This window comes from Cydia fagiglandana, chromosome 9 (assembly GCF_963556715.1).
Source record: "Cydia fagiglandana chromosome 9, ilCydFagi1.1, whole genome shotgun sequence".
NCBI classification, from domain to species: Eukaryota; Metazoa; Arthropoda; class Insecta; order Lepidoptera; family Tortricidae; genus Cydia; species Cydia fagiglandana.
The window spans coordinates 5865926-5877987 of record NC_085940.1 but is presented as its reverse complement, the minus strand read 5'-3'; the positions used below and the strand labels follow the sequence as shown (position 1 = coordinate 5877987).

The following is a 12062-nucleotide window of genomic DNA, read 5'->3' as shown; positions in this document are numbered from 1 at the left end:
TACCGCTGATTGTAGTGTTCGCGCGGTCTCGAACGGAGCTCGGCGACTTCGAGTGATAATCTTCTGATTTCGCCGATGAGGTACTGCGTGTCGAGAGCTGACGTGGACGGTGGAGGTGTTGGTAGCGAAGCTGGTAAGACTGATGCGGGAGTGGAAACTGCGGCGATTTGGTGCGACGCTGATGTTGGCGTGTGCTCCAACATTTTGTCGGCGAGCAGCGCGAGGTCCTCTAGCAGATGCATCTTCTTGATTGTGATTCTTCTTGTCCAGAGTCGGTGGTCACCACTTTAGCAAGGTAGGGCTATGAGTGGATCAGAAGGTTGCAGATTATAGAAGTGAAACGCTTGTTGCTATGTACAAGAATGGAATAATTTATTTACAAAAGTCACGGTATATATACACAATTAGAAGAAAAGCAAGAAAGAGAAATATTTATATTAGAGTGAGATGGAGAATAGTCGGTGCGCGGGCGCGGGCGTGTGCGAGTCCGCGCGCGCGCGTGTTACTGCGCAGGCGCGGCGCGTGCCGCGCTGTAATAAAACTAAGTTCGCCGGCGGCGCGTGTCCTTTCGCTCGCCGGCCGCCGTGGAGTCAACATCGTGTCGTCGGATCGCCGTGCCTCGCTCCGCTGCTACGTGCTCGCTGGTTGAAGACACGACGAGATCGACGAGGATGCTGCGGGCTCCGGATATTACACTGTCCTTCTCAGGACAATATAAATGTGCTCTTTTCTGAGCACGCAACTGCCCTTATCAGGGCAACGTAAAATGCTCTTCTCAGAGCAACATAAAACTGCCCTTGTCAGGGCACGTCATGTTTCTCTGTTTAATTGCAGAGTGTCAGTCGATCGCAAACTGTTCTTTTCAGAACAATTCCGTGTTTCTGCCAAAACACATGATGTCAGTCGAGTGTTCCCACAAGTTCATTCTGGATCTACTTTTCTGTTGTTGTTGTTCGGCCGCACACTCAGAAGGTATTCTGACCACATCCTTTGGCAAGCCATAGAATGCATAGAAGCCATGGCTACAAGGTAAGAGATGAATAGGTATTCCTAAACAATTCTGGCGACATTTCGGCGTCGGCGAAAGCAAGCGTGATACCGCGTGGACCGAGCAAAGTGGTGGACTCTTGTGTTGGAGGCCAAGACTCATTTTGAGTCGTCGCCCAAGCCAAGTAAGTTTGAGTTGACGGTAATCAGGCTATCATGGCCTGAGGTGGAATACGCAGCCCAAGACAGAACGAGATGGCGATGCCCTGTGGAAGTTTGGACGCCCTCCAATTGCGCTGCATGCAGTGCGCTGTACATTATTTTTTATTTTATTATGATAAGTTGACACATTTACCTGTCAGCTGCAGAGGTAGGTGACTTCCCATGCAAATAAACTGCCGTATTCGAACTTCAAGATATTCACAAGAGACGACACAATCACGATCTAGTAAGATCCATTCTAGATACGTTATACTTTAGATGTCAACTAGTTCTCTTTTGCAGCGCAATTCGGGCAACCAATGTCACTTTTACGTTAGATAGAGTTTACTTTTAGAGATAGACTTTTACGTTCCAATTCACATCTAAGATATCTATTAGATGTGAATTGGATCTCTAAGTCATATCCTGTGGAAATCGTTCAAGAGTACCTATCCCCAGAATCGCGCAAATGTCAAATTTGACAGGTTAGATCTTAAACATATCGTTATCGTATCTTGGTGATGTCTAAAAGATGTCTAATAGATGTATATTTCAAAATCCGAATCGGGCCCATAGTTATACAAGGTGGTTAGTTATCTATGCAGCTACGTTATAGTATTACAGATTTTGTTTTAAAACGATAATAATGTTTTGGTTTTTTGCAATTTAATAACATGCTGATCAATTAGTGATTCATAGTACTTTATTTTCCATCGCATTATCTCGGAAACGTTCGTATTTGGGCTGCTACTTCAGTAAACCTCAGTACTTTTCGTACCAAACACTGACTGAAACAGCAAGATACGTTTCTGTGAAAATACGATGGAACATAATTTTATTATGCACTTACTGTATACATTATTCATACTAGGAATCCTCTAGACCGAGTTTAGAGCAATTATTTCATGCAACCGATGATGCCAAAAATGCGGGGGTGCGCGGGACGAGGTGAGCGAAGTCCCGTGCCGTGATTGGTCCGTTCAAAGACACGGACGTCACACAAAGACACTTTCGACTCGAACATGGAGTCGATATCGTCGATGTCGAATCATGGAGGAGATAGCGCGACAGTATGCTCAGTCTGGAGGATGTTTTGTCTGTGACATTACTGTAACCCTTAAACTTACTTGCGTATGTTTTATATGTAATTAATTTGGATTTCCGCAAAGTAATACCTTATTCAACAAATTAGATTATCATGCCCCGATGGTTGGCCGCTAACTTTGGAGCAATGGAAGCGAGTGGAAGAAGTCCGGAACATTTTAGAGCCCCCCAAAATTGAATCAGCTGCGAAGAAGCCGACCACACCAAGCAAGGTAAACACATTTCTGTAATGGACAATTTTGAACCCCGTATAAAAATACGAGAAGTTTAATTTTTTTTCTATGTGTTAAATTTTGGATACTTTCTGACGGCACACCAGTTTATTTCTGTGAAGACAATTTGCTCCCGTATCTAAAATATTCAAAAACAGACCATTTTTAGGGTTCCGTGCCCAAAGGGTAAAACGGGACCCTATTACTAAGACTTCGCTGTCCGTCCGTCCGTCCGTCCATCTGTCACCAGGCTGTATCTCACGAACCGTGATAGCTAGACAGTTGAAATTTTCACAGATGATGTATTTCTGTTGCCGCTATAACAACAAATAGGTACTAAAAATAGAATAAAATAAAGATTTAAATGGGGCTCCTATACAACAAACGTGATGTTTGACCAAAGCTAAGCAACGTCGGGAGTGGTCAGTACTTGGATGGGTGACCGTTCTTTTTTTGCTTTTTTTTTGTTTTTTTTTTTGCATTATGGTACGGAACCCTTCGTGCGCGAGTCCGACTCGCACTTGCCCGGTTTTTTATATGTCTCCTGTTGTGTTGCTAGACGTCGTCAGCCAGGGATAAAGCAGTACCAGCCCCTGCCCCGCCGTCTCGCATGCATCCTCAACCTGGCGACGCGTACACAGGTTTGTACCCATCTGCAATATACTTCGACCAGCCCCCATTGCGTCCATGGCTTGTTGAGAGTCGCCGTCAGCCAGGGATAAACTAGCGGCTCGGGTTTCGCCATCTCGCTGCATCCTCATCCTGGCGACGCGTACGCAGATTTATACCCATCTGCAATATACTTCGACCAGTCTCCATTGCGTCCATGGCTTTTTGAGAGACGCCGTCAGTCAGTCAGAGATAAACTAGCGGCTCGGGTCCCGCCGTCTCGCATGCATCCTCACCCTGGCGATGCGTACACAAGTTGGTACCCATCTGAAAAATATTTCGACTGGCCCTGGTTTGAGTAGTGGTATCGTTATATAATATTAATAATACGTAAATAAGTAAGTATTCTAAAAATATGTAGTAGTTTATAAAACTACTTATATTTATAATATCATTTTTGTTTGTTATATGTGTAGTTTGTTATGTTCTTCAGTTGTTTGCAACAGCACCAAATCAAAATTTACTTTTCTCCTTGCACCATTCTTACGTCGAACCCTATTGTCAATCATGTTATAATAGACAGTATATCGTACAACAAAGTTTTTTAAAAAAGCTCAAGAGTGTCTATAATATTAATAATTCATAATTCATTTGCCCTTATCCCATGTTTTGGGGTCGGCGCAGCATGCGTTTTTCCTCCTTACTTCTCTATCGTTCGTCATCTCACAATTCACTTTCTTTCTTTTCATATTATTTCATGACATTCTTAATTATTAAGACTTAATTTTCTCGCGAACCCTGAATAGTGTTGGAGTGTTCGGTGGCTCAAGGAGGAGGCATCATAGCCGAGGAGGACCACCAGCGCGTGCTGGAGTTCGAGGCGGCTCGGCGTCTCTGGGACTCGAAGGAACCGGGCAGGAACCAGCGTGGAGCTCAGATCAGGTTGGTGCTGAGAGTTGGAGTGTATGGCTCAAGGAGGAGGCATCATGGCCGAGGAGGACCACCACCGCGTGCTGGAGTTCGAGGCGGCTCGGCGTCTCTGGGACGCGAAGGAACCGGGCAGGAACCAGCGTGGAGCTCAGATCAGGTTAGTGCTGAGAGTTGGAGTGTATGTCTCAAGGAGGAGGCATCATAGCTGAGAAGGACCACAACCACCTGCTAGAGTTCGCGGCGGCCCGTCGTCTCTGGGACGCGAAGGAACCGGGCAGGAACCAGCGTAGAGCTCAGATCAGGTTGGTGCTGAGAGTTGGAGTGTATGACTCAAGGAGGAGGCATCATGGCCGAGGAGGACCACCACCGCGTGCTGGATTACGAGGCAGCTCGTTGTCTGTGGGACGCGAAGGAACTAGACAGGAACCAGCAGGCATCGAGCTCAGGGGCCAAATTCGACACGTACAACTGTCAGATTTCGCATCCACGTCAAATCAACAGTTGATTTTATTGCATACTGAGTGTTGATTCCATTAACGGTGGATAATACCATTTGGTACAACCAAAACTCAACTCTAAACTAAGGGTGGTTCGGTTCGGTTTGCTTGTCACCCTAACTGTGGATTGTTTCGAGAACTTCTGATTTTTCCCACATCAACGGGAGATCAACACGATACGTCAAACGTCGCTTGTCGAATAGGGGTCCTGTTTAGTTTAGTACTGTTCTATTAATAGTCTCTGATTTTAAGAGGGAACTGACGCAAAATATTAAATTGTTACACATTTTATTCAAATGTCATGAAAAATTCACACAAAAACTTATACTCCTCGTGACCAATAATAGTCTATGACACTGCCAATCACAGGATGTATGTATGTTACTTTTCGATGACATCACTTTTACGTGAATTATGAACTTATAAGCATCGTTTGAATGTCCATCCTGTCATTGACAAGAGTTTTATGCCTATTTCCCGAAGTTGTATTGTCTGTGCTACAAAACGGGTATATAACGTAATTAATGGAATTGGTCTCAATCTCCTATTATAATTGCCCTCACAGCTTGATAGAGTTTGTCTGAGGTAACCTTCTTAACTTTGTCAGACCATCTAGTTGGTAGGCCTTAGGTCTTTCGTGTTGCACTTTTCTGACCACGTTCACTTTTTCTAAGTTATCATCGCCTACGCATAACATAGTCATGGTCTATGGTCCTTTACTGACCGCTGTTATTAAACAGCGTCTACAGAGATTACACTAAAATTATTCTTCTGAAAGTTTTAACCATAACGGCAATAATATTAAATTTATTGCAGGAAAGAATTCCGTGACGAATTTTTGGATGTACCGGTAATACCAAGCATGAAATCGGTTGAAGAAGTAAGATAATTTTAGATTTTATACAAAACTGTTGTTGGCAAAGTTGTTGTTGAACCACTCATGCTAATATTGATACTCAAACTAGCGAAAAATTTGCTGTAACAAAACAGTTTTTTCTTAATGTTGGCCATTATTTACGGATTTTGAAGGCATCATGTAGATACAATTATCTCTCACTGCAAACAGAGCGCGCTTATTATTACCACCTATTTATTAACTTGCAATGTACCTATCTATGTATGTATGTACGGGTCAAATCTTGCAAATTAAATTGGAGTCGCTTCCCAACTTCCAATGAAGCTGAAAAATTGCATACAATAATTATGTAATTCGGGTGACAATGCAATATTATGATACCATCGAGCTGATCTGATGATGGAAACACGAGGTAGAAACTCTGTGATAAAACAACGAAACCTAATTGTGTTAAAGTTTTTAAAATTGTCTCGATGAGTAGTTGCCTGTGGGAAAAAAAGTACAGTCAGCGAAAAAAGCATGTACCTAAAATGCAATTTTTGCCTAAAATCTTATTAATCAATTAGATTCTCATTGCAAGAATATTTAACTACCTACGAGCATTATTCTGATTTTTCACAGGAAACATTGCCTGACGAGTTCATGGCTGAAGAGTTTCTTGACGCGAGAAAAGGTAAGTAAAATGAATACGTAATTAAAAAAAACTTTGTTAAAAGTGTTTATTGCTGCCGTTGACTGTCAGGAATTATAAATGTACAGTCACGCTCCGTGATTGTTATGCCATTTAGGGTTCTAGCTAAATTCGACACTCTATAGCATAAGTATTGGACAACCAATTTAGCTAGGAGCCTAAATGGCTCAACAATCGCGGAGCGTGATGGTACTTATATGTTCATACGGGTATACAGCGTGGTACTTATTTCTAGTTTATCTTTAACATTATGTTATGACCATGACTTAAGGAGCATTCCACGGGCTGTCCCGTACAAACGCATTATATTTCCTGTGTTGCGACTTTTTTCTCGGCATTTAAAGCAGACGATTATTTTTCTGTGTATATTTTTGACCATTTGTCATAGAAAAGGAAACTCTTATACCTTTAAATCTTCAGAAACTTCGCGTTTGTACGGGACAACGGTAGACAATTTCATGGAATGCTCCTTAATAACATACTTTTTATGCGAAGGCATGAAACAGCATTTGTAATTAAAATAAAATACATATAATAAGCTAAATCTAAAATCTAAGGGCGTCCGCTAGCTGGCGCGGGCGCACGGAGTTTCTTCTTCTCCCTAGCATTAATCCCATCATTTGAGGTCGGCTCTCCTAGTAATTCGTCGCCAGGACTGTATTGTATTGTCTGTCCCGGGTCTTCTGGGCTGGTATTTTTGCTTTATTGAAACTATTTATAGTGGCCATCCATGTTTGTCGGGGTCTTCCTCGCCTCGTTGACGGCGGTGGGTAAATGTGCAGCGCTTTCTGTGTCACGTGGTCAGGTGGTCGACGCGCGACGTGAGTATATATTTTATGGTACCAGTTAGCATTTTTTTTATAGCCTATAATGTGTCCCACTGCTGGGAAAGGCCTCCCCCCTAGTCTAGGGGCCCTAGACCTCCAATCCTCCCGATTAAGTGCAGCATCTGTCCAGTTGCTGAGAAATGTGTCCAGGTCGTCCCGCCATCTCCTATTAGGCCGACCTTGCCGGCGTTTACATTGTGGCACCCACTTCGTGGCTAGTTTAGCCCACCTCTGTGGGTGCATGCGTCGTACATGGCCTGCCCAGTCCCACTTTAGCCTGGCGGTTTTCACCCCAACGTCGACGATGCCTGTTTTGGTGCGCAACGTAGCGTTTCGGATCCGGTCAATCCTTCTCACCCCAAGCATGTTGCGCTCCATCGCTCTCAGTCTCAGCATCAGTTAGCGTTGCTCTTATTATTTTTTCCTCACTCACCTGCTCCGTGCAGTCATGCCAACTAGCGAAAGCCCCAAGGAACTGCCAAAGTGCACCCATCATTGTGGTTATTGTTTTTAAAAATCTTATGACAACTGTAGTTCGTTTTTATAGCATTAGAAAAAAGATAAACAATCTTGACGTGTCTTTTATTGAAAAACACTTTTGAAAAATAAGTGACGGCAAATATGTAACATAATTATATGATTATTTACATTCTTTTGCTTTCATAAGTAGGTAATATGTAGTTACTGATTTAAAGTAATAGTACTAATAGTCAAGAGTATTTTTTTTCTAATGCTTAAAAACAAACCTTGGTATCGTGTTGGGTCGTCCCATTCGATTTTGTCAAGTTCTTAAATTAGTCTTATTCTGCTTTCGTCACCGATTCTACATTCGTCACAATCGTCGGTGGCTTTCAATGTAGAATGAGTGACGAAAGCAGAATGGGACTAATTTAAGAACTTGACGAAAAACGAATGGGACGACCCAAGACGATACCCAAACTTTATGTAATATTGTAAAACTAGACGGGCCCGCAGCTCCGCTCGCGTAAATGAAATAAAGAGTGTGTCAATTTAACCCTGCCAGGGTTCATAACTGTGATAGGAATTTCTTATTTGTAGCCGTTATTTAGATAACTTAATTCGCAAAATATCTGAAAAAGATGATGTGATTTGATAAAAGGCAAGAGGCCTGTGCTCAGCAGTGGGACGTATATAGGCTGAAATGATGATGATGATGAAATTAAATACGCATCGAAAGCGATAGTTTTTATGCTCTAGTTATATTCTCATATGTAGATAATAGATTTAAACAGTTTTTTCTTATCATACGTGCGTTGTATTCGAGATACGTGTCAAAAACTTTTTTAGAAATTTGTAAGGCGCCATCTCTCTTCTTCGCTCTTTTTTATCCCGTTCTGGTTTTTCAATTTTATATATATGATGATAATATTGTACTGTTACCTACCTTATAATGATGTCTGTTTTGTAGAAATGCCAATTCTTCCTTCTCTCGCAACAGAAAGTGGACGTAAGTTAAAACATATTTTAAACACATTTTTAATATTTTAAATATAGTATTACGGAAAGACCAGTAGAGTACATTGCGTTCGCGATGTTTATTGCTTCCATTAGGTATATTATAATTATTATAAAGTCAACGGGCATTGGCCGTCTAATATAGAAAATTCAAAATCCCATAAACTGGGTTTAATATCACATTACCAGAGCATTTTCCAATTCAGACTGATTTCGTAGTCCTCGTTTTTTTCGTTGAATTTGAATAAAATTTGAGTCGTTTGAAGAGCTTCTCTAAGCGTTTGTGTTAAGTGTCATTTTGTATAGGAGTTTGAGTTTCCAAAACGTCCCGCTTGGCGCGCTGTTCAGTATCCCATACAAAGATACACTATAAACTATAACGCAATCGCGAACGCTCGTCACACTAGTGAATAAAATAAAATTAACACTATTGGTTCAAAGGAATACTGTTTAAGACATACCTTCTATACACCGTGTTTTTTTTTTGATTTCCGTTAATTTCAAGGGTGAATTCCTGAGATTAAATCAAGTAACTTTCTCAAAGACGCGGATATTCTAAAACTTAATTCCATTTCGGAGATAATCAATATTTTATTTTTTTTCTTTAAGGCCTCTACAAGCGTGTACACTTGCCTTAGGGCCGGTTTACATATTGATTAGTGTTTAAAATGAGTTCATACATTTGCTACTAAACTTAAGTACAATCTCGGTCGATCGATGTTCGAATGACATTAATATGCCACAGATTTCAATTGTTTGCTTGAGTTAAATGTAATGCTTGTGTTGCTTGAGTTAAATGTAAATGCAACGCTACATGCTACATTTAATTACTTTTTCAACTTATTTTCTTTTTAACGGAAATTTTTTTTTCCATATTAACTATGCTATTTAGTTCTCTTAAACGTACTTAACTATACCCCGAAGTTAACGGAATTCAATAAAAACACGGTGTATAGGGGAGGTAGGGGACCATTAGGCAGTCTCGGGGATCCCCTTGTAAATCAGGACGATTTACGATTTACAAGGCCAATGGTCCCTCTTCCTCCCCTATCTATGGTAAAATACGCTTTTATGTAGGTACAGAATAGGTACATTAGGTACCTACTCTATCTTTCAATCTAATTTTGTAAAAACATGTTCAAAAATATTGACATCAAATAAAAACCAATCCTGCTTTCGTAGCGGGTCATAAACTTATAAAAACTTTTACTTAAGGGGCCCACAGATTACCAGTTCCGAACAACTGACAGGCTGATATCGTCCGGCGAACTGGTAATCTGTGGGCCCCTTTAGCCCCAACCTCCTTTAGGTACCTTAAAGGCCAATTTTATTTTTCAGTAATCGAAATATCCGTGGAAAGCGAGCAAGAAGCTAAATATCTAAAACTACCTGAGGCACTAAAAGACAAATTTGTGCCTCTACCATTCATATCATTTTGCCTTAAAGAGATAGTGGAAGATGAAAGGTAAGTTTGTCCAAAATAACAGGTAAATGACAAGTTTTATTAACGCTATCAGTTGATCGGGTTTGTTTTGGGGACCACATATATATGTGACGAAATCCGTCTGCGGGAAAATTACGTCCAGGAGCGCGTTTTGCAAACAACAGTTAAATAAAATTGTTAAGTTCCTCGATAAACAGATTGATTTTAGTCCCATGAGTAAAAATCATCTGATGCTCTGTAGCTGACGGTTGGAAGAATTCGCTCTTGAACGGAATTTGCCGCAGACGTGTTAGGCCAATCTGTCACCTTAAGGTGCAGGGGGCAATTTCGACTGCGGGAAAAATATGTTTTTCGCTATCTGGACATGTATGGCATTCTAGTTCATAATTATTAATTGATAATGTACAACATGGAAGATTTATTATTATTATTAGTTGTAATTTCACTCAGTCGAAATTGCCTCCCTGCACCTATCTATTTTTCCTTCAGGGTATTGATAACACCAGAAATGTCAGAAGCCGCTAAAGCCGAGAGACTCTTACGTTTCGAACGCGCCCTGACTCGCATGAAAGAACTACAGGAACACAACAAGATACACGTTCTTGGTCAGCATAGGAACCGGTGTCATCTGCTGGCGAAGTTGTGTGTGGGTGAGTGGTTTTGATTGATGCCGAAAACGCCTAAAGTCGTCATGCGTCGTGCCCACAGCGTCAAAAAAGCTTATACAGATGTAGTGCATAATTATTTTCCTTCGTATTTTCACGTAAACGTAGTCAGTCTCGGTAGAAAAAGTACTGAGGTCGATCGAAGTAGCATGACAAAAACGAACGTCTCCGAGAAAATACGAAGGAAAACAATTATGCACTACTCGTACAGTCGCCATCAGATATATCGGAGCGGCCAAGGTGTTCGCAAATATCTGAACACGCACTCTAACGCCCTGGCAATAGAGGCGTGTTCAGATATTTGTGAGCACCCTGGCCGCTCCGATATATCTGATGGCGACTGTACTTCTGTAGCTATTATTACGTACGATGTCAATAGATGTGCGCTGTCAAACACGGTATTCAACTAAGGGCTACTTGCACCATTCCACTAACCCGGGGCTAATCGGTGAAACCTGGAGTTACCATGATACAATTTGACACTGGGTTAACGATTTAACCTCTTAACCCCGTGTTAATGGGTTAGTGCAAGTGGCGCTAAGGCGTATTGGTATGGTTGCGCCAAGTTAACGGCTTGGCGTTTGAATATGACGCCATGGTGGACGCCCCGCCGAATACACCGCTGGACGCGCGCCTTTGAACCATTCAATGAGATATTAGCCTAGATAGCGGTTCAATCCGAAGGTCGCGGGTTCAAACCCTGGCTCGTACCGTTGATATTTATCAGTCACTTTTCGTTGATGGAAAACATCGTGAGGAAACCCAGCTAACGCCAAATAATGTCTAGTTTTCCCTCTCAGATGGCAGTCAAGTGGCTTTCGTAAAACAAAAACGATTGCTTACGCTAATTCTTGGGACTAGTTTCCAACCCCCAGACTCCCATTAGCCGAGGCATCAGCCGGGACACCTGAGAGATGACTGAGATGTTTTACGAATGGCGGCCATCTTTATTTATGTTATTCGTAGATGCAAGTTGGACACCAGACCTGCATCAAGTCCTAGAACTAAGAGACGAGGCTATAGCGCAAGAAGTACTCGCCTTATACGAAATCGCACAAAAGAAGAAGACGGAACTTAAAAAAAAATAGTTATTTAGCCAGGAAAGCGGTTTTGTAGCATAAGTAAAATGAGTTAGTATGTTATCACCAGACAGAAGTTTGTGTGGCAAAAACGAGTTTTCAAGAAAATAAAACATCGATATATCTGTTATCGAGAAGTCATAACTAGATTAATACCGGGTGTGGCCTGTAATATGAGCAAAAAATTTAACTGTCGGCTTTACTCCTCATACTGACCAACATTTGTTCAGCGAGTTTTAAAAATAACTTGTGGTTTGATTTTTAATACACGTTAAAGTTTATTCTAAGACGCAATGTATTGCGAATTTTGTTATGTTTAAGGCGTGACAAGCAACGTCAATCACAATGATATGGCGTGGCGATGGCGTCCATTGAAGACAATATTTATTTTGTATGAAAAATAGGGAGTCTTTATACTTCATAATTTTTAAAAGTTGTTGAACAAAAGTGTCACCGTTTGAGGAGTACAATCTATGTTTTAATC

The 12062-nt window shown here is 41.4% G+C and overlaps 1 protein-coding gene across 1 annotated transcript; it reads left to right on the top strand.

Annotated features, from left to right (window-relative positions):
• The first annotated feature begins 2350 nt into the window (after positions 1-2350).
• Positions 2351-11641, top strand: LOC134667193 (uncharacterized). The gene is made up of 9 exons (XM_063524513.1): positions 2351-2504; positions 3064-3145; positions 3920-4200; positions 5357-5420; positions 6018-6069; positions 8344-8382; positions 9729-9855; positions 10324-10484; positions 11466-11641. Exons 3-9 carry the CDS (start codon positions 4079-4081, stop codon positions 11585-11587), a joined length of 687 nt encoding a protein of 228 aa, XP_063380583.1. The 5' UTR covers positions 2351-2504; positions 3064-3145; positions 3920-4078; the 3' UTR covers positions 11588-11641.
• The last annotated feature ends 421 nt before the right edge of the window (positions 11642-12062 follow it).

What these genes read in the sequence shown, in the direction of transcription:
- LOC134667193 (XM_063524513.1), top strand. Translation starts at nt 4,079, where the DNA reads ATGGCTCAAGGAGGAGGCATCATGGCCGAGGAGGACCACCACCGCGTG. An exon ending in GCATGAAATCGGTTGAAGAA is followed by an intron (nt 5,421 to 6,017) that starts GTAAGATAATTT and finishes GATTTTTCACAG; the next exon opens with GAAACATTGCCTGACGAGTT. An exon ending in GCTGGCGAAGTTGTGTGTGG is followed by an intron (nt 10,485 to 11,465) that starts GTGAGTGGTTTT and finishes TGTTATTCGTAG; the next exon opens with ATGCAAGTTGGACACCAGAC.